The 26,605-nt window shown below is 43.0% G+C and overlaps 1 protein-coding gene and 1 long non-coding RNA gene across 7 annotated transcripts in view; both read right to left on the bottom strand.

Moving 5' to 3' along the window:
* The window catches only part of EEA1 (early endosome antigen 1), a 70,277-nt gene extending 61,249 nt beyond the window's left edge, over nt 1-9,028 (bottom strand). For all 3 annotated transcript variants that reach the window (XM_054205632.1, XM_054205653.1, XM_054205642.1), the window contains exons 1-2: nt 8,885-9,028; nt 169-261 (exon numbers count right to left, since the gene is read on the bottom strand). In XM_054205632.1, coding sequence (XP_054061607.1) covers nt 169-261; nt 8,885-8,908 — 117 coding nt within the window. In that variant the 5' untranslated portion in view covers nt 8,909-9,028. The remainder of the gene's footprint in view (nt 1-168; nt 262-8,884) is intronic.
* A 2,690-nt stretch (nt 9,029-11,718) lies between these two features.
* LOC128918630 (uncharacterized) lies at nt 11,719-25,585 on the bottom strand. Of its 4 annotated transcripts, none has more exons than XR_008469645.1 (8): nt 25,316-25,585; nt 25,024-25,173; nt 24,601-24,749; nt 21,090-24,513; nt 19,688-19,791; nt 19,072-19,248; nt 18,120-18,261; nt 11,719-17,960 (listed from the first exon to the last, which is right to left on the bottom strand). It is a non-coding gene; the product is annotated as an uncharacterized LOC128918630 (long non-coding RNA). The 4 variants fall into 4 exon arrangements; XR_008469649.1 differs by having other exon boundaries at nt 19,688-19,788; nt 24,299-24,513; nt 25,316-25,584; XR_008469644.1 differs by having other exon boundaries at nt 19,688-24,513.
* Nucleotides 25,586-26,605: the final 1,020 nt, after the last annotated feature.

Raw genomic sequence — 26,605 nt, 5'->3', positions numbered from 1 at the left:
ATATAAATATGGCCTAGCCTTCCTTTTTCTATTTAAATAACAACCAATTCTTAGAAGATGATACTTCTGAGTGTTTATTTAGTTAGGGCACCAAAAGTTACTTCCAACAGCTTCAAGGCTCAGAGAAACAGCCCCCAGGGTTTAGGACTCCAATCCCATGTACAGTACCTCGGAGGAGCCTTCGTTGTTCACGTCCACGGCATTTCCTGGTGTGGCTGATGAATCCGAATCTGAGCTCTGAGAGCCACCTCTACCTGGAGTCTGAAATAGAGGGGGGAGAGAAAAATGAGCATCTACAGACTGTATTTAATAAAGCATGGTACGTATCCCATGCAAAGGCCTCTCTTCTACTTGCTGGAATACAGAAGTATTTTCCCTCTACAAGAGCAACGCAGTGAACAACCTGACAAGCAATTATATAATTTTCAGTGCAACACTTCAACAAAAGCTTTTATCCAAGACTCTCCATGCATCAAAGAACAAGGAGACACCAGAAGCAAAGGCCAGGATTTTAAACTACTTCCCCTCATGAACGCTCAACACAAAACAAAGATTTAGGCTAAACTCTGCCCTTGTACCACTCACTCTGATGTTAAATTATGTCTCTGTATCCAATAGGAAAACACTAGAAATTACAATCTAAACAGTTTCAGAAGTAGTAAACTATTATCATACTGCTTTCTTGATAACTTGTCTACAATCTGAACAAGTCTTTAAATATTTGAAAGACAGAAAACTAAAAAGAGAGGACCCTGCTGATACAATAAGCACGTAAACAGGTACACTGCCTTGATTTGGAAAAAATAAAAATCAAGCCTGTGGTAAATTTAAAACATGTTAATCAGTAAGACAACCTATAAAAAAACCCTCTTATGAATACATTGAAAATCAAAACAACAATATTGATTTGAAACTACAGATTTGGAGACAATAAGCAAATAAATTTGAAATACTACATAATTCAAAATCTGGATAGATGGATCACAGTTTATAATCCTTATTTAACTATAACTTTGATTTAAATTTGTTTTAACTTCTCTTACTCATGTCAAGAATGCCACTGGTTGATTAATGGCAGGAGTTAGCATTCTCAAAGCAAACATCAGTAAAGAAATTATCTTAATATGGATATGCAAGGCTAGTTTCAACAAAAAATAAAAGTTCATTATCCAATTCCATGATGACAATCGCAAATGGGATGAAGTAATGCTACTGCTGTATTTTAGCCCATCTGGAAATACTTGTAATGTTACAAAGGATTTTCTAATTTAATATTGGGGATTAAAGATACCAAATTTTAAATATATAGATGGAAACGTACAAAGAGAGGGACAGAAATAGATATATAGTTTTAGTTTCTAGATCTTGGTGACTCCAAAATTGTATTGGTTTAGAATTTTCTTGCTCAAATATATCCTCTTTTTTTTCCAGACACGCCAGCTACATAACCTTTTATAAGATATCTGCATCATGCATGCTTTTCCATACTTTGAAACTTAAGTACATTTTCCTGCTTTGTTTTGTAAAGAATGCTCTGTTCCCAACTTTCATAAAGGTAACAGCTTTTTATTACTAATCGAATAAAAAAATAGGTAAACAACAAGTTTACTGATTAAAGACTTTTAATTTCCAGTGAGACACAGCTCAACTTTAAAAAGACCGAAGACTGGCTAAATGGAAGTGAGGAGTGAAGCAGCAAGGTATTGGGGTTGGCAACAGTAAGTGGAGGAGAAGACCATCTCTCCTCATTCCAGCCTTCTCTGGGATCGTTAAGTGAATCACCATACTCTGGTTTTCCTATTCCCGTGTCTTTTTTCTTTTAGCTGTTTTATGTTTCTAAAGAAAATAAGAACACATTATAGTTTCCTTCTAGTACAGCACACAAAAGCAATAGGCAAGGTGACGCAAGCTCTCCATGTTGATAATAGGAAAGGCAAAAAAGGGCGTAAGAAAGAATACGATGCATGTGCAAAGCACATCAAAGTGAAGGCATTCTCCTCCAGGTCACTGATACAGACAGTAAACAAGGCACATCCCAGCACGGACCATGGCTGCATGCTCAAGTTTTCACATTGCATCAACCTGGGAGGACCAGCTGATACACTGCAGGGCAGGGCTGCCATTCAGGGGGACCTAGAGGGGCTGGAGGAACAGGCCAACAGGAACATCATGCAATTCAACAGGGACAAATGTGGTGTCCTGTGCATGGGAAGAAAAACCCCTGGCAACAACCCAGGACTCCCTGCTGAAAAGGACCCAGGGCTCGTGTCACACAGCAAACTGGACAGGAGCCAGCAGCATGCCCTGGCAGCAGAGAGGGCCACCAGCACCCTGGGTTGTATGAACAGGAGCCCAGCCAACCGACCAAGGGAAGTGATCATCCCCCACTGGCCAGCACCCAGCCAGACCACATCGACATACCGCATCCAGTTTTGGCTCTCCCAGTCCCGGGAAGACATTGATAAACCAGGGTGAGTTCAGCAAAAGCCCACCAGGACAGCCTGGGCTGTGCGGACAGGCTGAGGGAACAGGGCTGCATCAGCCCGGAGCAGAGACGCTTTGGGACAGCCTAACAGCAGCCCCGCCACCTACGAGGAGGTCATCAGAAAGAGGCAGCCAGGCTCAGCAGTGCAGAGTGGGAAGAAAAAGACAAAAACTGAAACAAGAGAGGTTCCCACCGGACGTAAGGAAAAGCTTCTCCATCGTGAGGCCAGGCCTGAGCAGCCTGCTCCTGACCCCCGAGCTGGTCCTGCTCACGGCAGGAGCTCAGGCTAGAGAGCTCCTGAGCTCCTCTCCCACCCAAATTGTTCTGCAGTCTCTGAAGCGCTGCCCTGCGGAAACACACGTCCTGCAGGAGAGCCCCAAAACGCATGTTTAGTACCACCATTCATGAAGACGTGGATTGTGTGCACTGACAGTCAGAGGAGTAATATCTAAAACAATTAGTAAAGCGTAGACAAGTTTCTCAGTAAGACAGATAAATTAGAGTATTGCATCTAATGTTATAGACAGTTTTCTTCAGTTTATACAGTTCAGAAGTTCTTTTCCGTGCAATCCATAAACCACAATCGTGCAACCCAAAGGTAAGGCTCATTTGTGAATCCATTTTGTGCAAGAACGAAGAATCCACAGAAGACATATATACACATATGTCTACATCAGGGAAGATGAAGAGGTCAGGCGTCAAAGCTTTCTTCCACAAAGGAGCTGAACTTTCATGATACAAGAATCAACTTCTTATTGAGAGGAATTTTTAAAACAGCCTGCACAGTTAAAAAAATCTGAACATGATAAAAAGGCTTTTGTATAGCAGTTAGCTATGGTGGCTGCTCTGCTCCAGAAAGCCTGAGAACTTGGACCCTCATCTGTCCCAGCATCTACGTCCACAACTAGAAATGGGATGTTTTGAAATGAAGAAGCTGTCAGCATTAATGGATATGCACTTCTTTACTAATGCTTTAGAAGAGATGGAAGCTTTTTGTTCCACTCTTCTGCTCCAAAAACTGGAGAATGTCCCTTCATGCAGTCTTGGACAGAAAGACATCAGAGCAGAGGAAGAACTTGAACAGAACTCGACAGCCTGGGCAATGGCGATAAGCGATGGTCCAACCGTCTCTTTAGACAGGCAGCACACACCTCCACTTTTGCAATACCTCAGCATATACTTTCCGCATACCTAATGAATCATTTCGTCCCAAACCCAAGAATCTTCCGTGACAATTAACACAATATTTTCTTCACCTTATATCCTAACTTCCTATACGACATTACTGCACATTGTTAATCGCCCACCACATTTCACCCCTGAGTTGACTGCATTTCACAATGAGATTTGCATATTAAGTTCTGCTAGTTCTAGCATTACAAATTGGAGATTATTATAACCTCCAGGATGAAAGCTCTTATATTAAAAGTACAGTGTTATTACTACGTGGTTGATTAAGGTATTTGCTTTATGAAACACTTCAGACATGCCATAATCACACTAAAAGGCACTGCACGGCATGTCTTATTACACGCAATATACAAGACAGAAACTATTAAACAGTACCTGCTAAAATCCTTTTAACCTTTCAAAAAACAACATGCTCTCTTTAAAAGACAAAGCATAATTCCAAGCTAGATTTAGAAAACTTAGTACAAATAGATGGCATTTTCTGGTGAGTGGCATGCACGGGGAAGAGGGTTGGAAGGAAAGAGGTCATTAAGTAACTCAAGATCAGGAGAAACATCCCATAGCATCCATTTGCAAAGTAATACAGACTAGCAAGAAAAATTTAATACAAATTTGGAAGGATGTTATGGAAACCAAGACCATAAATGCAATTAACTTATCTTTCAAGGCTGTAATATAATTTAAACATCCTTCACCAGCCAAATAAAGAATGGGGGAATATCGGGAATATTTTTTAATTGATCACTGCATGACCAAATAGGTTCACACACATGTTTAAGCTAGGCTCCCACACCACTGTTACATCATGTTCCATTAAAAATAAAAGTTTAAAAAAAAAAAAAAAAAAATCACAACATCTCAAAACAACTCAGACTTTGTGAATTAAGGAAAGACTCAGAATGATGCTCTTTGGCTCCAGTTGGACTATACAGGGAAGCAAAAGAATGACTTATGAATCCCATGGGAAAAGTAAATTTTCACACAGGCTCCTGTACACATTTTTACAAAATTAACATGTCACCCTTGAAGGCATACCTGGAGTTGAAAGACTCACGCAAAATTAGTCTCTCACCCAGCCTATTTCTTTCCTAGTTGTCAGAGTTATATTTGTTTACTTTGGGGAGAGGCGTATGTTTTTTACTACCAGCACTAGAGTTGTAGAAGTAATATGCTAAACTTCATAATGTTATTCTCTGTGTTATCTCAAAACTGCAAGCTAATGTAAAGAAACATCATTAACAACAAAAAGGGCGACAACGATTGCAGCTTGCTTTCTGAAAAGGAATAGAAAATTATATAATGAATGAGTTGAGCTAATGCATTAAAATGATGGAGCATAAATATGGATCGCTACCGTGTCATTTTTGCATAGTCATTTATCTGTCTAGCTACACTCCATTCACTTACGATACTCTTTTCAGCATTTTTAAATTCAGAATAAATTAAACCTTTGAAAAAATATGTTAAGCTTTCAGAAAGTCTGAACTAATATGGCTTTATACAGTTTTCCCGGCACAGATTTAAATACTACAGAAGGGTACCATTGTCCAAACATATTAAGGACCTGAAGCAACAAACAAGATGCAGGAATGAGACCAGGAGAAGGCCAAAGCCCTTGTTATCAAACAACTCTCAGTGCTACAGAGTACAGTGCAACACAGAAGAGTAATACTATTTACTTCTAAAGAAGTGTGATGCTATTTTGTGACTCTGTAAAACAAAATGACTCCTGACTTCATAGGGCGTAAAACCTTTCTTCCCCCTCGCGCCATGGGTTCCACACAAGCAGACTTTGTGCCCAGGAAGAGGCACACGCGCTCCCTTCGACCCCACAGGGAGGGCACGAGCACAGCTGCAGTTCAACGTTCATCCGAGCCAATACGCTATCTAGCGAGCCCTGCAATTATAAACGTAAAAAGAAAATTATAGGTAAGGCATGAGATGCATCGCATCCCAGACAAGTAAATATCTCTGCTCCTCAGCTTGGAGTAAGAGAAAAGGCGTCTGTACTACCCAAGCTACAGAAATGCCTACAAAGCCCCGCTCTCCAACTAGACCCCAAGATCTCCAGACCAGAACTCAAGCACTTTTAGAAACAAAGCAATAGAATCTTAGCACCCAAAACACAACACAATCGTTAACAGTTGTGGACAGCCAGTTAAACGCAAAGAATGAAGACAAAAACTAATGCAAACAGTAGTCACACTGGCCCAACAGATGAGTCCTTCACTACAAAATATGAGTGATGGGAAGACAGCTCAGAAGAAGGTCAAAGTAATCAGTTTTCCACCATCTGAAAATAAATGCCTCCTCCTTACAAAAAGTGGTTTGTTTGGGTTTTTTTTTTACCAAGTTTTGGCATCTTGAAAATATAAGTGAGCTCTGCTTTAGTAGACCAGAGGCAACAGCCACTGCCCTACTAGTAGATGAACAACAGAGTGGCAACATAATGGCCACAAAGGGCCTTCAGAGTTGAACAGAATAAAGAAACGACAGATCTCTAAAGAATACATATATGTAGGGCTGACAAAAATCAAAATATCCGGGCAGGAAAGTTGTGTCTCAGACATTCCACACAGATGTCTTTTGGGAAGGACTACCTTTTCCTAGATCAGGACAATGAACAATGCATGAAACTGAAAAGTGGCAAGAATGAATGAAAGGTGGTTTTACAGTGCAAACGTACAGAACAGATGGATCCCCGAGATGTCACACTGAAAACACACATAAAATTTAGCAACAGCTTGCAGGGAAAGGGCCTAAAACAAGGACATAGTTGAAGACAGCATGGAAATACTAACTTCAAAAACTAAGTGAGCAATGATCAATAGTAATGAGTATATAATACTTCCTATTTTGAAAATACATCATTCATAGTCACCGTGAAGATGCTTTTAAAAACGGAAATTACAACTGTGGAAGAAATAAAAAGGTGATTAGGGAACAGAAGAAGTATAAAAAAGAAACAGCTGATGTTTTAAAAGTTCAGGAATCAGAATTTCAAGTAAGTGACTAAAACTATAAACAGTATCTTCATAGCTTTAGTCTTCCTCCCTTGCAGCTTGATGGCCAGCTGAGATACAAAAAAAAAAGGAATGTAATAAAGAATTCCTCTTTTTTTTTTAAACATACTTTCATAACTCAAATTATATCACCAGTAATGACTAGCCATCTGGCTAGAAAGGATGGCATCACCTATGAGCAAACGATAAACACGATACATATACAAGAAACTATGTTTCAGTGACTGGAAGGTGGAGGCTTTTTGCCACCTACATTAAAGGTGCACAAGAAAAGGGTCCTTGATCTTCAAATTACTGCCTCAGAGATGTGGAAGATTTTAATACTTATGCTCTTTATGAACAAATATGACAGCAAGCTATGGCTCACTTTTAACACCAAAGTACATCAGAAGTCTTCTGCATACTTTGCCAACCACAGATTGTAAATCAAAAAGGTACGTATGGGGTTGTGTGTCCAATCACTACTTTTATAAAAGGCCCAAAGCCCTTTTAATAAAAGGTAGACTTTTAAAAGCATAGTTATTTGCACCAATTAAAAGATTAACACCTTTAAAAATCTTGGCATTTCTCTATTTATTTTTTGGGCAGGAAGATGTCTGTTTCACCTTTGTTGGCAATTAGCTGTGCTGTAATCCTGTAATCGGGAACCACTGGGGAATATTTATTTGTTCAAACTTTTCAGAGAAGGTGGCTACTTCTAACACACAAAAACTTTTGCACTGGCTTCAGATTTTTATAGGAAGTGTTTAGCTGTACTTATTACTAGGGGGCAAATTTCCTTTGGCACCATATCAAGCTTTTTCCTACATGATGTAGGAAAAGCTCTCCTTGACGGCCTGTTGTTTCTCAGAATCAATAAACACCCAGTTAAATGCTGCCAATATTTAATTAGATCCGTACTAAGTTTCCCTGCTTGTTAGCAGGGCTTCCCATCCAACTACAGGAAGGAAGTTCTTCCTTGTAAACACAAAGCTCCAAATAGACCAAGAGCAATCTTCACCTGTGCAGGGTCTATGACCGAAAAACAATTTGAGGCATGCTTTACGCTGAAAAAGTTGGTGGTATGCATACCGACGTACTCTCTTCCCCTCTGATAACTCTCATTCATGTAGCAACGCTTCCTTGCATGGCAGATAAGGAAAGCATGCCAGCATTTCCAATGAAACACCCTTTCACAGAGGTGTTATGCAGACAGCATGCTTCCAGATGAACACCAGATAAATAAACCACTGAGGGCAGCCGGTTTCCCCTCTAATCATGAGCGCCTTCTGCATGACACAGACCCCGCTCTCCTGCGGTGCGGGATCTGGAGCGGGACATGGAGCTCTGCCTTTCCATCACCGCCGTGACTCAACCCTTTTCGGTGCATCCTCCAGCCTGTCAAGCGCTGTCGATAAAGAACCAAATCCCCGGGGCCCTGGGCCACCCCGACACCTTACACCCCAGCCACGGCTGGCCCTGCCACGGAACAACGCCAGGATCTGGGGAGGCGGGAAGGGTTTCATAAACGAGTGTCACAACTTGGCTTTTCCAACCAGGCAGAGCTGCCGGAAAAGCCGGTTCCTAAAATAAGGGGAGTCGGCTGGCCGCTGGGCTGGCTTTCAGCATTAGCAGCCTGTTCGCCCCGAGGGAACAACCCCCGGTCCCCGCGGTGGCTCTGCCCGGGCCGGGATCCCCGTCAACCTGCCCCCGCCGCGGCGCGGAGCGAAGGCGGCGGGCGGAGACGCTGCCGCGCTGCGAGAAGGAACCACGCCGGGGCAGGGCCGGCCCCACGCCCCACCGACAGGCCTCTCGCCCGGCCGCCGGGGGCCCGCCCGCCGCCGGCACCCCCCCCACCCAGCCCGGGGGACGCCGCTGCCACCGCCCCCATCCGGGACCGCCGCCCCGTCCCGCCCCGTCGGGGCTTGGGCCGGCCCCCGCGGCGGGCGAGGGGGCGGCGGCGGCGGACGGGCTCACGGCCTCGGCGGCCGCCACGGGCCTACCCCCTCCCCTGCGCCGCAGGACAGGACAGGACGGGCCGGGCCGGGCTGGGCCGGTGTCTCCGTCCCCGCCGCGGGGAGCCCAGCCCCGAGCCCGGCCGGCACCAGGAAGCGGCACCTCCCCGCCACGCCACGGCAAGGCAAGGCACGCCATGGCATGGCACGGCACACCGCCCTGGCCGCCGGAGCGGGTCTCGCTGCCTTACCCGCTGCAGAATCCGCCTGAACATGGTGGCGGGGCCCGGATGCCGCCGGGCGGCCGCTGCCAGGCCGAGGGGGAAGCCGCGGGGCCCCGCGCAGCGCCGCCCCCGCCCCGCAGGAGCCCGGCGCGGCCCGCTCGCCCCGTGACAGCCGCCGCGGCCGGGGAGGCGGGGCAGCCGCCGCGCCGGGGCGGGACCGCACCGCGCCGCACCGCCCCGGGGAGGGACGGGGCTGCCACCGCCCGGCCGCGGGGAGCCGGGAGGAACGGCGGGGAGACAGGCCGGAGGGAAGGAGCCGGGTCGGCGGGGGCTGCCCCGGGGGACGGGTCGGCTGTGGCGGTGAGGGGTCCGCGACCCCATCTCCTCCGTGAGAGCCCGGGGCGGGCTCCTTCCCGCCGCGCCGGGCCCAGCTTGGCAGCTCTCGGTGCGCCGGCGGCGGGGGAACCGGGCTGCCGAGGCGGGGGAGAAGGGAGGACGGCGGTATCTCCCCCCCAGCCCTCGTCCTCCGTCCCAGCCGGCCGGCAGTGCCCGCGGTCGGGCCGCCAGCCCCGGCAGCGCGGCCGTCCACCTCCCCGCCGGGGCTGCCCCCGGCCCCTGGCAGCTGCCGGGACCCCCTGGCCACTGTCACCTCTCTGGGCGCGGGTCCCGGGCAGGGGAAGGGACAAGGCGCGGTTTGAACCTGCAGCCGGGGGCTCACCGCATGCGGCAAAGCGCAGAGGCGGCTCCGCGGTTACTGCCTTAGTCGTGAGGTGTTGGAAGTCCCGAGGAATGCATTAAAGGAGCGTTGTTAAGGCATTCCGGGTTGGATATTTAACTGGGAATTTAATTCTGAAGGAGCAGCTGCTTCCTTCAAGCCCTGAACTGAAAAGGCAACGTTGCGTTGTGACCCGTTGGGTGTTTTCTAAGTACCAGAAAATTTTGCTCACACAAGCACACACTTACCTTCAAAAAAAGTGCAGCCTAAAAACATCCATTCAACCAAGAGCCTATTTCTGTACATGCTGAGGCAAAACCCCACTGGCGAGCTGCTGGAATACCAGTAGCTTCTATAAGGTGTAGCTCAACACACTACAGTTCCCTGTTCTATTCTAAAGCTGCAACTTTCACACACTGGATGCACGACAAAGGGTCATGAGTAAATAATAAACCTGTTCAATGACTAATTGTGCCAAGTAGAGCAAACATCATAGCAGAGCACCAGTTGTGCTGCAAAGATGGAAAACGTTTTTCCACTCAAAGGCTGACGTTTCCAAGCCCTCTCAAATCCCCAGACTTAGAGCGAGTTACAAGCGCATGACCAGCAGGATTCGGCTGCAGCAGCTTAAGGCTGGAGGCACAGCAGCGTTATGTGTTTGGACTCGGTTTACTCCGGCTACGGGCTCCAGTGTGTTCAGCGCTAATGTCGTTTAGTCCACAACTGGGGCGGGTTATGAGCACACACGCAGCTGGTAATGGCTTCAGCTGACGAGCGGTGACGTCTTTGGTCACGTCCATTAGATCATTTTCATTTATGTGTCCATAGTATGAAATGGCTTTGAGTAGTTTTGGCAGTAACGAGGTTTGTTTCTGAATTTTGTACATAGGATTAACGATGGGAGAAGGATTATTCTTGTATGGCTGTACAGTTCCTTAAATATGTAGGGCAGGCTGTAAACATTTACTCTAAATCTGATAAAAATTACTGCAAATTTTAATACCTCACTCCCTTTACCAGATATTTCAACAAGAGCAATTGACAGACTAGACAATGAACTGCTGGAGTGCTCAATTTACCATACCCGGGTAAGTTAAGCTGCCCATCTTTGCAACATGTTTTTTACTCTCCCAAGTTAGCAATTCCTAAGTGCTCAGAGGAAGATGACAGAGATTTGAGGACACTAGTTAAAAGTCTTACATCAGAGGAGGATTTTCTTAGACAAGTCTTGCAAGGAAATGCATGATCCTTTATTTGTGTGGATGTTTGTGTGAACATATGTATCTGTCTCCCTGTCCACCCGTCATTTCCTCAGTAACTTATTAATCCATCAGCCAATTTCAATCAAATACAACAGAGCCAGATAAGGCTCAAAGATAATTAAGTTCCTACAAATTTAAATAGGCAGCCAGGGAGAGGACCAGTCTGTAAAGGAAAGACTGCAGTGAGACTGCCTTTACTAAGTACCAGAGAATGCACATAAAAATTCACCCCTGAGGCAGAGATCTAGGAAAAAAAGATTAAATTGGTCCCATTTCCAGTGGAAGTCCTTGGTTTTAATTATTGTGTGTATGGTAATGCCTATGAATTCATATCACGGGCTGCCCTAATATTGAAATCTCAGGCTGTTAGAACACGGTTGAAGCCCTCAGGCATGGGAGTTGTAAATTTTCATTTCATCCTACCTCATAAACTCTGTGAGGGGTTTGGCGACAGGAGGGTTAAGGAGAGCCTTTCTGTGGAGTCCATCGGTGGCAGAAAGTCTCAGACCACGATCATGGCAAAGACCTTCCCAGATCCAGCTGGAAGCGGGTATTTCATCCTCTAAACAGAAGCCAAAGGCTGAAAGTCTGAACTACATCAACCTCTTACATACCTGCAGAAGCCAGCATGCCTTTATTTCAGTAGGGAACTGAAATCAGTCTTTTGGTTGTACAAACAGTACTCAGGATGGCCCAGCATGCACCAGCAACTCTCAGACTTTCCAGCAGATAATTGCCTTATTTTCTTTTTTTTTTTTAAGTGGCTATGCATATAGCCAAATAAAAGCAATGATTCCTGGACTGTGGCTCACAGGAATTGGTGCCCATGCAATCTTCTGCCGTGACTGAGGGCCACAAGGAACCACCACCACTTGGTACAAAATGGCAGGGAAAATTATGCATGCTATGTCCACAGCACATATGCTCACTTAGACTTGGGGCCAATAAATTTGCAAAGATTCTGGGCTACTGTCCTACATGTTTTCAGTGTTTATATGGATGATTATTTTCAGTCATGTTAAGTTCTTGACCTCAAAATCTCTTGGTCACAAGCTCCTTGGGTACATGATGTTCTGCACTGGAAAAGTATCCCATTTTTTCAAGATGTTACTTTTAAGTATTATATTTTTAAAAGGCATCAGCTTTTTTGTTTTGTTTTTTTTCCTAGCTCTTTAACTATACATTGTTTGACTGTCACTATACGCTGCTCATACAGTTTCAGCAAGTAGATTTCAAATTTAACCACATGGTTTTCTGAGAATCTCTCCTTTAAGTTTACAGTTTACAGAAACTCAGTTGAACACAGTTTGTTTAAAAGATTTGTATGTTAGAAAACATAATAACTAGCAGGTAAAAGTAATATAATGTTAAAAATACACATCACAAAACACGGAACAAAGAGAAATAATAAGATTAAAAAGTATTAAAAAATTGCCAACCATCTGTCTTCAGAGATTAAAACTTTCCATAAACTCCCCTTTATCTCCTCAGCCAAGCTCCTCCAGCAAACCTGTGTTTGAGGTATTGGAGAAAACTGGCTTCTACACACAATTTAAATACGAACACCCTCCCCCAGCCCCCAAGAAATTATACAATTTACCACATAGAAATTATTGATCAAAAGAAGTATTTTGTCTTAAAATACTTCATACAAGCACAGCCGATTTGTTAGCTCTTGGAAAACGTTTATAATATTCCTACAACCACAGTATGTGCAGCCAAGGATTCAATATAGAGATAAAGATTATGGCCATCATCTCCTGTTCAGCTCTCAATGATTTAGAAAACCTGCCACCTGGACTTTGGATTCTAAAATGATGGTAAAGTACATAACATTTCATAAACGATTGTTAGTAAATTTGTGACTAGAAAAAGAAGCAAGCTATTGTAAGTGCAAAACTGTAATTCATAAGTAAGTAGTACAGCGTAAGTTACAACATTGCTGAAACCAACAGAAGACGTACATCTGGGATTTTCAAATTCCTCCGAGTGGCTTATGAGCATGTATTTCACAGAAAATTAGGGCTTTGAGTGTTCCTAAATCAAAGGAGCATTTCATCAAAATGCCTACTAGGAATTAAGGAGAACATGGCTGGACAAATGAAAATTTGTGAAGGGAAAATTACCTTGAAGAAGAATGTTTCAGCTATTGATACTCTTGTCCCTCAAAAATATTTGCAACCAAAATACGCAGAGTGCAGTTCGAATTCACATTTTCTTCATTTTGCTGAGAAACTACAACTGAAACTTGTTGATCTTGCAGGCAGCACCAATAAGCTTGAAGAGGCAAACAGCAGAAAACACTTGATAAAAGAGAAGTTCTTGGTGAAACTACTGATACGGAGAAATAAGTGTTAGATGGTTGGGATAAGACATCAGTGAGACATGCGCTACATCAAGAAAAATAATTTTAGAAGTGTCACGTAAGGGCGAAAAGTTAAAAAGGTGAAAAACATTGGAAACTACAGAAATTCCACATTTTGGTTCAATCTTTGTAGACTTATGAAGTCGTAAAAGTGTATGACAAAATTGGGAAGCTTTATGAAGTACAGATTTGGGCACAAATGCATTTTCAACTGAAGGCAGGGCTGCTTAGCACCACAGATGGGCCACTGCCATCCAATGGGGGTACATGGACCTGGCCAGACAGAGCTAAGGCACGCAGCTGCCAGTCCCTCCCTGCCTGCTACCTGTATATATAGGGCATATCTGTTCCACAATAGCCATAGGAGAACTAAGATATCCACTTAAGAACAGCTAAAAGGCTTCTTAGAGTTCTCAAAGTATGAAAATCTCTATTTGTTACTGATCTTACTATTTATGTAGGAATATACTTTAAAATGGACAACGGCTAAGTATTAAAATGACAGCATCTATCTTGCCTTCAAAAGAATGTGACAGTTCAGACTGAACTCGCAGTATTTCATTATCTACCATTTGGCTCCCCCTCAGCTCTATTGGCAGAAACAAATGCGTTTAGCCTGGAAAAATATTTAGGGTGTTTTTAAACTGGTGTTAGTAAATCAAGATTAACCAGTGGGTTGGGCACTAGTCTAAGACTCTAGGAGACTACGTATCATTTTGTACTCAGCCCACCTCTGAGAAACTCTGAGAAACACTCCCCACCTATAAAAAAGAAAATACCAATATCTCTCTATTGTGAAAATAAATGGGAATCTTGTGATGAAAAGCTTTATAGGAGAGTCAAATATTACTACTAATGTAAATTTATTGGCAATTTGGTGATAACCAAGCGATTTATGAGCAGTAAAAGAAATTAGTTCTAGTTTCCCATGAAGAACATATCCCACAGCTTCACCTTTACAGAAACTCCATCTTCTGCCTCTCCAAGGCCACTCGGGGCCCCACCACACAGGAGACAGTATGTGCTGTGGTCAGTCCAGAGCTGCACAGCAGCTCCTGTACATCAGCTTGGCTCGCTGATCTTTCCATTAGTATAAATGTGGACCTTTTACCTCCACCCAGTCATCAATTTTGTCAGAAACGCAAGAAATGTAACAACCTTTGAGACATCTACACCTGTTTCCTTTTAGACTTAAACTGCCCCATGGGTTCAAAAGGTATGTTGCGGGAAGCAGAGGGGAAGAACATTGAAAGACACAAGAGGTCACCTCTGCTTCCCTAAGGAGCAAGACAAAACCCATAGGGTGGTTTTAGTCTATGTTTGAAGTAGTCACCCATCTTTCCTGACCCATTCCTTTCTCAGTATAGAGAAAAATAACAGCTCTTCAGTTCTTCACTCGAGGTACTGAAGAGGCTGGCCAGAGCATCACTACTTCACCCTGCGTGTGTTAGGGTGAGTGCGTTTTCTCAGCTCTGTGAGAACCAGGCTGGCTCTGTGATGATGTCTGTAACAAAGAGCTGATGACTGGAGGCCAGCTCCTGTGCTACAGAAAGCCTCTTTTAAGTCAGTGCAATTATTTGCATGAGTAACGAGCGTGTGTACTAATAAAGGTTGCATGGTTAGCATTAATACCAAATCCAAGAGCTCAAAGTCATGACTTCTATCTAGTGCTACAGAACCTGAACATGGTAGGATTTGCACAGCTCCCCCCGAGGTAACCCCAGCTAAAGACAGAAGTAACAGAATTGCCTCTATTAACAACAAGAAATTGCTCCAGTGACTGATTTATTTTTTTTCCACCCACCCCAAGGACTGAATCACTGTGTGGAGTATGCCATGTAGCTTTGCTGGAGTAGCTGGAGAGACAGGCACTGGAACTAGAGAAAGCCCAGCAGCACGCAAGAGAGCTTAAGTCATAAATATGTATGAGTTCATGTAAAAAATAAACCTGATATTAATATAACCAAAATCTGAGATGGAGAAGATCTGCCACTGAGTCACGCAGAGCACTCTTTGCCAAATCCCTCAGTTAAGAAATTATTCCATATAAAGTTGAAAGCCTGCCACAAAACAAACGCTTTCAAATTCCACCCTAAAAAGCTGTGGTGATACCACGGTCATTCTGATCCCGTTACTTCAGAGACGTTAGCTCTTGCTGGCAAGTTTCCTAGGCACTTTCCAGTAAACGGCACAGAAAATGGGTAAATAGGAAGAAGACAGGGGATTGGCGGAATTCCACTGCAGAGTAAAATTCAAATATTTTAAAAAACACATTCTTTGGGGTTACTTATCTGCTCACTTTGGTATGTGGTAATACACACACGTAGCTTCTTTTTCTTTGGGTCTCAGACACAAACTTATTAATCTCCATCAGTCTACGCATACGCACGTTTGAGGATATTTCAAAGATTTTTCAGCAAAATGCTTAAAGTGCCAAATGAAATAAGCAGGGGAGCCCTTAGTTATGCAGGTTGTAGGAAATGCCAGTAGTACTGATCATTTAAATTAATCTCATCAGGACTCTCTTAGTTACAGTGGAAACATAAGATGGATTTTCAATGTCATGTATGAAAATCTAGTGATAATAGAGTTGTGTGCATAGTTTTAATCACCCTTCTGAATAATTGCAAAACAGCTGAAGGTCTGTGGGGTTTTTTCAAACACAAAACTCACCAATTGTATGGGGGCTCTTTGTTGGTTTGGTTTTTTTTTTAAATATATGAATGTCCATACAGCACTGATTCAAACACTGTCCTCTCTCTCTGAAAATTAATGCGCTATTTGTTCATGGCTTTGTATGTCAGCAGATGCAATAAATGTTGGCTTTGTTGGGAGTCACTGTGTACATGCATTGCATCAGCAATTCAGTTAAATATTTTTAAATGGTCAGAATAGAGGCTGCTAAATAAAGAAGACAACTATAAAAGGAGGTTGACAGGCTTTCTTAAAACAGTAAACAAATTCTCCTGTAGCTTTAGAGTAATCACACAATGCTTAATGACATCTGTTATTACAAATTCAACCTTTCAAAGTCTAAAATGCTATTTTTAAGCTGTAGAGTATTGCACTGCCTAAATGCCCTGCTGGTCAACCCTTGATTTTCTTGCAGTACTGGCCAAACCTGTCTATGTAGCAATTGCAGCAGTGATTTAGACATGAGGAAGAATCTTGGGAATAAGCAAAGGAGGATTACAAATCTCTTTCAGTTAAGCTTTTTTTTTTTTTAAAGTTAAAATGTTCACACTAAAAGAATAATGAGTGGGACCATTCATTCGTCACCTTCTTTTCCTTGTATAGTGCAGGTAAGATCTGTAATTCCATAAAACACTTAGATAAAAGTTTGCAAGCAAAAAAAGGGGCTAATTTATAAATGGAAAATAAAATGCGTATACCAAAGTCTAGGGCAAACAGGCAGTGGGAGTCAAGGAAGGAAAAAGTAACAAATGCATTTCCTGTGGTGGGACGACGAAATCCTACATGGTTACATGGTTCTCAAGAATCAACCCTTCAACAGCTGAGGCTTCCCTTTCGTTAACGCCAGCTACAGGCACTGCTGCGTCACCTGACAAGACAATTTTAATCTGGATCAGATGTGTGTGCACCACTGTATTTCTGTTTCTTCTGAACTAACAAGAGTGTGGGATACAGTGTTAAAGCAGTTTTGTACTTTGTGTCGACTAAAAGTTGATTGCAAGCAAAAAAAACCCAACATCAAATCCATTTATAAAGCTGGCCAGAAGAAAGTTACTGCTTTAAAACAACGCTAACACATTTTATTAGGTAAGATAAATTGACAATTTTACTATTTGTGCTGGCAACTTTTCTGATCCACCGTTAAGTACCCTGAAGCCAAATTTACCAAGCCGTGTACCCACAACCTGGCCTCTATACCTGTCTTTTCTTGGACGGTTGATAGCTGTAATGGTAAGAGCAATGCCAGTGACGCATATGCTCAGAAAATAAGTGCTCACTTTTTATTTCCTGCTTGGCATCATAATGATACTGAAATGGCTCCTCCTAAACTGGATATTATATATTGTAGAAGTCTATAGTACGGGTAATTGCTGCCTCAAAAAGTTTTTGAACCAAATAAGCAAGAAAAAGCATGTTCTAAAGAAAAGATCTTTTTAAGATCAAAGATTACAAAACTGATTAAAACCATCCAACCTGCAAAGTGTCTCAGTGGTGGTTTAACTACCTGGCTAGAATATGTGTTTAGTGCACCAAAATCTCTTGATGAGTTTGCCAGGTGATTTGGATGAGCAAGAAATGGAAAATCAGGTGTACTGTTTGGAGTTGGCACATTTTATCCTATTAGACATTTCTGGCCAAACATAGAGATTTGCCACAGTGCATAATAAAGCCGTTTTTGGTAGGCAATTGGACAACACTGGTTTGTATAAAACTCCTTTCTTTTTAAGCCTGTGTTGGGTAGTCACAGACCCTGACAGTGTAATTGCAAAAATATAAGGTTAAAAATGTCATTTGTCTTTAGGAAGGAGGCGAGGGTCATCTGCTGCTGCATCATTTCTCAGCTGTCCGGCAACGTGACGTCTGCAGCCAGTTTGTACAAGACGTTCATGTTATAACCTGGCCCAAGGCAGAAAAATAAATGTGCAGGCATTCAGCATTTCATTTCAAGGCATTCAAAGAAATCTCCCAATAGGTGTCAGATATTGAAGGCTGGACTCTTGGCTCACTTGCAGACAGTGGGAGTTTTACTGCTGACCTCAGTGAGGCGTTGAAATATTCCAGTCTCCACTAAGGAAAGAGAAGAACCATTACACACAGTTCATGACTGGGCAGGGCTTTTCTGGTCATCCTGACTTTTGATTCCCATTAAGGACTGGTGTCCCTGTTAGGCAGAAACACAGCTTGGGACTCTGTCGACATGGAAAGGCGGGTAACATGTACATGTACCTGTCAGGGAGGTGTGTGAGGCTCCAGCAGAGGACCTGGTTGAATGTGGGAACCAGAGCAAGTCCCTCGGCCGCACAATGCAAGGGCTCCACTCCGAGGTCTCGCAGGGAGACCTGTGCCTGCTTATAGACATACATGGGATCTAGGAGAAAAAAAGAAAAATCATTGAGAGTCACAATCTTATACTTTAAGTATTGAGATACTAGATACGGAGCTATCTCAGTGTCACTGGGGGTTTGCAAGGAAAGGCCCTGAAACAAGGGGGGTTTGTGAAGGGCAATTAGTTTTAACAAGTAAGTAATTTACTGAAGTGATCCAAGAGTCTTATGTTTATAAAGGACCAACTGATGTTTAAATACTATTTTTATGAGTGTAACAAACAGCAAATACTAAAAGGTACTCTCAGATCCGGGCAGAAATTGATGCTGAATGGGGTTGCTAACCTGAAATATGTTTTAAGAGTAGTAAAGAGATTTTAAACTGAAGTTGCAGTCAGGAATTCAAATTGCAGCTTGTTATTAAAGATGTTGGTTTCCTGATGTCTGCTACCCTACTCACAAAGGACAAGAGCTGGCTACTCTAACTATCTCTGCATCACGAAAACATTTACAGATGATTATAACAGGTCTGTCCATTTTTAGTTGCCAAGGGCCAGGTTATTTCCTACTGAGACAAAACTATGTAAAGGCTAGAACTTTGTACAGTTACTATTTGGTATTTCTCACTGACCATTTAGTGCAGAGGATGACTGGGATTTGCAGGTCTACAAGTTACACTCCTCCGTAGGGTCATCGCACAAAATCTGAACCCCTCCTGACAGCCTGTGGTGCCTCTGGTGCTTCTCTGCTTTGCTCCGGAGCTACCCCCCAGCAAGACTCCCTCTTCATCTCTGCTCTCACCAAACCCTGCCTTGAGCCCACCGAATGCAGATTCGCTAGGATCTTTAGCATACCGTTCTTCCCAAATGTGTTCCTGTCTGTTCTTCCTTTGTGATACCACTGGGAACATCTGCTTCCTCCACAGCAGTTTATGTCTTTCTCTGAGAGCTGAGCTGACACAGCAGCAGATCCCAGGGGCTGTCCCCCCGCGACAGCGTGCCTCCATCAAGTGACCACGTCCATCAACCAACCTACCAGGGGAGTGAGACTCTGTCACAAAATAAATCCCATTTCCTTTCCATATACCACAGGATATTTCTAAGACCTACAGCTGACGGCAATACATTTTGCAGCAATGGCAGCCCAACAAGCAAAAAGCCATTCATCCAATGCCAGGCAAAGGTGCTGAAAAAAAATTATTATTGTCTGATGGAGCAAATCCGTACCAGCAGTCCCTGCTAAAGCAGAGGAACTCTGGGCCATCCCACCCTTCCATCTCTACCAGCCCAGCACAAAGAGCAGATTACATGATGATTGCTAGTGCCTTTTTGAAGCATGTTTTAATGTACCATTTACCTGGAGATTTTTCTGTTGTTTATCCCTATTGTCCTTAGCAATTTGCATTTAATTAGTAGTCTACATGTATTTTTAAGGCTGATGTTTCACAGCAGCAAATAAAAATTACTTAACTGCATCTCGGAAGCACGCAAATGGATCCTAACTCTATGTTGAACCAGTCCTCTCTTCTGTCCTTTCCCTTCCAGGAATGGAGCTTGAGCTGCCAGAAAGGCCTGCTGATGAAAGAAAAGGTCATTAGCCACTGTGGATGAACTCAGTCTCTTTGAAGAGACCTGTTCACTGTGGACTTCAGGTGACTGAGGGTATTATGCCTTCTGTTACAAAAAGCTGTGATGGTTGAACAGCACCCAGCAAATCACTGAGATGTCACGTCACCAACCTCAGCTCAGCAGACAGCGTAGGTGAGGACGCATCACGTTCAGCATTCAGGCATCTCCTGGCAAACAGTTTTCCTCTTTCTACCCTGACCACTCAGCATGTCAGCGTTGTTTTACAACACCATTGCTCCCAGCTACATTCAGACATGATGAAGTCTTGTAATGCGTGTGTTTTTAGCATCATTACACAATCGTTACACAAGCAATCGCTAGTTCATTGGGTGCCTTTTTTCCCCTCTTCCTCTGCCTCCTAAGTATCTGCTTGCAGCAGAAGCTAAGCCCATTTTCCAGCAGCTAAGGAAGGCTGTGGTGGGACAGCAGAGGACCTGCTAACCAGCAGCATGTCATGTACTGTCAGAACTGGAGGAGCATGTGGTGAAGGTCTCTGCACAGAGTGAACAAGAAGGGCTATTTAGGGGAAATAACAAAGCATTGATAACAACAAACATGCTTCGGTCACTTACTAACAGAACTGTCCTTACATATTCTCCTCCATGAAGGCTCCATAGCTTCTTTTGCATTTATGGAGAAATTAACAAGTTGAGAGCCTGATCCAATTAAATAAGTTGGATGTAATAACAAACTTCAGCCTTATTATACTCTTATAATATACATACATACACAGAAGGACTGATTTAAGGGGGTATAGGCTCTCTTAACTTTGGCATTCTCCACCAGCTGAAAACTTGACCATTCAGCATCAGTAACAATTTTTCAGTCTAGTATTGTTTTGTGCAATGAATACACAAGCGCGTCTATCAGTATATCAGTCTACGTTTAAACAACTACAGTTACAATTTTTTCTTACATCACGTTGAAAACTTTTTACGTTTTCACTTTTATCTATTCACTTTGCTCTACCTTTGGCAACTCCTGGTCAACAACAGAATTTATTTCTCACCTCAGACCAATTCACCCTCTTTCCAAGAAGCTGGCAATAACCTTCAGATTTATTACTTCTTTTTCCTTATTCCACTGTCCTGTTGACACACAGTCCTATCCTCGTAAACCAGGATGAACTGCTGTATATGCAGCTTGTCCAACACCGTCACATAGCTAAAGGCAAAATGGAGGGTGGGTTTCCTCCAGCCCAGGAGTTATTTTGCACTACTCCCTGCTAGAAGCCAGTTGCCTACCAAAAATGCTTCTCTTCTTTGAACTTTGGTTTAAAGTTCAGGCCAAATCCATCTGCAGAACAGTGATTCCTAGAAAGGCACAAAACCAAGAAATTTATAATTTTTCCAAATTATAGCCATACTAGGAAGATGTGAGGAATAAGATGCAGGGGGCTCTTATAACTGCCTGAAAATCTTTAGTCTTTCTGGGCTTGCCACAACACATAGGCTATGAGTCACAACTCCCGAGGCTTCCAGTTAACAACTAAAAGGGAGAAATGATCGATATAATTTTTCTCAGCGAGTGAGTAAGACTGCTTTTAACAATGCAGTCATGCATGCTATGTACTAAGAGGGGTGATTCATTACTTAACTTGAAAGAGAAGCATCTTCTTTTCTTGGTTCAGAAGCCAGAGGGATTAGCTGCCCCATGCGCACAGATGATTAGCACGTAGAAAGAGAGGAGAGGAAATACTGGCTACTTTTGTCCCTATCCCCACATCTGTAGTGCTCTTCTCATTAAAGCAAGAAAGAAATGGGGGAATTTTGCATTCAGCAGTGACATTGTTTTAGTCATACTTCGCATAAGTCTGACAGCAGAGCTGGCTGCTGGCAGCTCCCTCCTCTGCCCTGCAGTCACAGGAGCCTGCGTGCAGCCGGGAGCACCATCCTCATGGCCCTGCCGAGCAGCCCAAATAGCGATACCAGCTGCTCTGCAGACCACTTTCTGATGTTGCCCTGGAACATACGTGGGAAATTTGTTCAACATGATTTCTGTGGTAATTGCCTCTTCCGAAATAAAAAAGAACAGTTATAGGTAGAACTGGCAAAGAGGACGATGACAATAATGTATTTTTTCTTATTTGAACCATATTGTTGCTGAAATGAAATTTATAAGAACTCCTCCTAACTTTCCATCATCTTAATTTTGCTAACGATAATCTTCCTTTTAAGATGAGGTCACACATACAGTAAAGAATGTGCCGTTCCCAAGTGTTTTTAGGTTTGGGTAGCTCCACATTGTAAGGCATTCTTTGCAATGCCCTGGTGGTGCAATACAGTAGTGAGATGGCATAACCATCCGAAAGGTAACGCTGGGATTTCTTAGAGTCTTCTTCCTGTGAGGAGAAATGATGTTGCCAAAGCCTGCATACAAAACATTTCCAACAAGTGGAAATGGATGTTGCTGTCTTTTCATCACAATGCAAGTTTAATTTATGGACAAGTACAAAGCAATTATTTTTCTGAAGAGACTGGTCAAAACTGTCACATGCAAGACTGACTTACATCTCCTTCCCCTTTTCTTTGAACCCAAATATCAGATACAAGTATAACCTATGTGCAACTAGTCATTTTGCATGCTTCTAACCGCAGTCTCGTGCAATAATCACTTGGACACGCTGTACTCATCAAACTGGAAGCAATTCCAGGATTCACGTATGTGACAGACCTCTGGCATTAGCTTAAAGGATGTTCAATATCTGCAACACTAGTATACATGCAATGCCCTTGCATCCAAACATAACCACCGCACTATTCCTAAGCATACTTATATCCTGGATTCTATGAATTTCATAGAAACTCTGCATCCCTCATCCCTGGGTTAAGCCTTTGTCTCAGTGTTTCTCTGCTTTTGCCTAGTCTTCCTTTTGACCTAATCCTGGCTAACCCTTTTTGCCTTTCACCTCCCTTCTCTGTCACAGGTTGCCTCCTTGGCTGCCACAGCATCAGCTATTTGAGCAAAATGATTCATCTTCTCTCTTACTCATGCCTCTCATTTCTTGAAAAGGTCTGGGTGGGATGAAAGGAGATGCAGCCTCTGCATCCCAGGACAACCCTGACCCATGTGAAGTGTAGCAGCTCTAAGGGGCAGATAAACAACCCCTGTCAGACCTTCCCTCCCCAAACACATTTGGGCAATATCTCGCCCTGAATGGGCCCTACCCTCAACTCTCCTGTGCCAGTTGGTATTTATTACCAGCCTTTTGTTACCTGAATCCCTTCTTATTTCACCTTGTCAAGCGCAGAGTAGGCTTCCCATAATGATGGGTGGAAAAGAGTCTCTGTAGGTGCGTGTCTAGCTGAGTTCCTCATAGAAAGATCACAGGGATTTTGGTTTTTATTATTAATTATGTAAGGGCACTTAAAGCTGTGGCTACATAAATTCCATACAACAAAATTCCAAATATACAATTTGAAACAAATATATTAAAGTAAGAAGTTCTTTGAAAAAAAAATTCAGATTTTTTTTTTTTGCAATTCAAAAATATGATATTTTTGTCTAAACAAGGATGATTTTTGTGGTTTTGAAGGTCAAAAAATGTCTCTTGAAAACCAAACAATTGAATTGAAACACAGCAAGGGTTTCTTTTCATTAAGTAGTGGAATGTATTGACCAAAAGAAGGATCTTCTGTGAAAATCTCATCCTCAGTTAAAAAGTTTAAATCTCCCAAATCTCCTGAAATATATGCACAGCACACATTGGACACCAAATGAAATCATCCTCATTATATCAATGTATATAACCACTGAAGAGCCATTTATTCCACATAAAAACAGAACATTATCAATTCCATATGTGAGATGTTATGTAACTTACATTATTTTTTCTTTCACCATTATGCTTCGGCTTTCACCAGAAGATTCAAAGGCAAATAAATCATTAGTCATTTAACTGGTGACATATAGTGCTCATATTGTCATCTCTGGCAGGCTTTAACTTTTAAGCTCAAGTTAAAGCAATTCATTTGTGTCCTAAGTGACATAAGTACATAAACTTCATTGCAGCAGGTCTCTGATAACGCTGAACACAGAGCAAGGTCAGACCTTGGGAAGGAAAAGTGGGCACAGTGCTGAATGACTGCTAAGATTATTTTTTTCTGTAACTCAAGCAAACTGTTACGTTGCTCTTCTGACACTTCTTTGGAAATGGCTGCATCTTTTTAGCTAAAACATTTTCTGCCTTCCCGCCTCAGCTCCCCACAAGAAACAGACGGAGGCATTTATTTAGCATTGAAAGCATCTGAACAATTTATGCACATTTAAGAAAGTACGGAAGAACTGAAAACAGTATAATTTAGTGGAAAGAGCTGGACAGTCTTTTCCTAGGTGTTAATACCTGTGCTCTGCATAATGGAAAAATTGCCATTTTTCTTTATCAGTAATTCAATGAGATTGTTACTCTGCCACTCTCTGAAAGGTCATCTATAACAGTTAATATATAACTCACCGATGTGTCAGTTCTTCCCTAAAGCGTTATTTCAGGCACTGCAGGGGAATTCGCTCTGATACCTATGCCACAGCAAAGGTACGCTGGCAGCTGCGGTTTCACAAAGGGGGACTTCAGCTGCAAAGCCAGCTTGGGAACGTCTGTCTCCCATCCCTGCCTTGCCTCCGGCTGCTTCTTCACACTCATGCTGCTCTGCAGCTGTCGTTGGGGCTGTGCTGTAAATCAGGTCACCGAGCTGATCCAAGATACAAATAATCTTTTTTATTTACAGGGTTATTCTTAATACAGGTTGCTTTTCTTACCGGAACAATGCCAGAAATCGCAGTGCTGGTGCAACGGAGGAAGCGGGGCCCTGGGACAGGGAGGAGAGAAAAGCGGTCGGGACAGCAGGCGCTGGGGAGGAAACGTGCCTGGGTTCGGGGAACTGTCTGTTCAGGGGGTGTCTCTTCCACTAATAAGGGTAGAATGCAGTCAGGGGGGTATTATCATAAACCAGTAACAAACAGAATGTTCACACACAAAAGGATCATGCATTGGTTTAAAACAAACTAAGACTACATAGTAAACATCGCTTCATACATGACTTCTGCAGAAAAAGTATCCAAATACATAGGTCTCAGAGAACGTGTATACATATACACACACACACGCATACACACACACATACATATTCATACACAGAAAGATCACCTCTAAATTAAAAAGAAATGCAAAATGTGTCTCACTTCAGAGTTTTTGCCAGCCTTCAAAGCCTGCATGCAGCTCTGAATCCCTGTGTGGCCGGTTCACGAACGCAACACCCAGGAAAGCCTATAGAGGGAGCAGGTCGCCTTCTTTTCCGGAGTGACAGGAGTTTTCAGCCTTAAGGGACGACCCTGAGAGAAAGCAGAGACAAAGGTAGAGGATGAAAATGTCTTAGGCAGCAAAGGCCAGAGCGAGTTACCCTGCAAACAGGGTGGGCAGCAGCAGCACCGGCCTCTCCGGGCAGGGGCAGGAGCGCTGCACATCCACATCTACCTTCTTATCCTCCCTCCCTCTTCTTCAGGTTCACACCCGAGCCACGCAAAGCCAGCAAGAACCTCTCGGTGTTTTCCCCCTTCTGCAGTCGCTGGGGTGTCCTGGCACTTCAGCACATTGCAGGATGGAGATTTCCTTGGTGAGAAATTGAGCGGAGTTTCATCTTCCAACACCTACAGCCGACGTAACAGAGCACTGCCTAGAACTAAGGGAAGAATGCACTAAGGAAAGCCTGGCATTTCCCGTCGAATAAAAAGAGTAACTCGGAAATGTATAACTGTATGCCATAGACAACATAAGAGAAAGAGTATTAAGCAGAACCAATACTAAAACTGCATTCAGAAGACAGAATATACAGAAATATCAAAAAGTTAGTTATTGTCAGTAGAGGCTATGTGCCTGAATTGAACATTATGTTTATTCCAATCTACACGTGCATACACAAAAGTTTCTAAAAATCTTTAACCCATGTATACCTGCACTGTAAGTCCAGGAAGCCAGTAGTTATTTGTAGGACTGCACAGCCCAGAAAACCTGGCGTAGTCAGAATTGCATTTGCTGAGCATGACACAAATGTGTACCAAGAGCCTTGCTTTACCGTGTTTATTACAGTCCAACAAAAGAGAGGACAAGATTATTTTTTTCCCTTATTCTTTTTCTTTTTGAAACAGATAGGGAGCTGTGACCAAAAAAAGTTTAACAGAAACTGGATCTTATCAAAGAAACCCAGAATCAGCCTTTGAGATTAAAAGACTAGCAACTAATAAATAACTGTTTGGGGGCAATGACTTTTGTAAGATGCTTGGCTGAGTAGTATATGCGTTCTCAACTTAAAAATAACAATTACAAATGAAAAAAATGGTGCACAATACATGGCAAATACACACGCCTTATCTACCATGACGCACCTATGAGTTCTCTTTGTAGAAAGACTGGCCACCAGAGTGTGCACCAGCTGACTTAGATTTCTGTAAAAATCTAAGAACTTGCACAAAGCATACAATATTTATACATTAAAATTACACTAAGAGCTCTTCCCCTCACGCTCTAAGGTCTAATAATACTTCAGCGTTTGTCTCCTGGGGAGCAAGAGCAGGTTTTAGGATTGCAACAGAAGTAGTTAAGCACAGGTCATGCAGCAGTAAAAGAGAAAAGGAACACTCTATGCCCTTCGATTCCCAGGCACTGCAGCATAAGGCATTAAAAAAAGATAATATTACTTTTCCTCAGTTAACCCATATAACATGTTTCATCTTTTGATACAGGTTTGCCTTTTTTTTCTTTTTCTTG

Source organism: Rissa tridactyla, chromosome 1 (assembly GCF_028500815.1).
Source record: "Rissa tridactyla isolate bRisTri1 chromosome 1, bRisTri1.patW.cur.20221130, whole genome shotgun sequence".
In the NCBI taxonomy this organism is placed as follows: Eukaryota; Metazoa; Chordata; class Aves; order Charadriiformes; family Laridae; genus Rissa; species Rissa tridactyla.
This window is presented reverse-complemented; position numbering and strand designations above follow the sequence as displayed.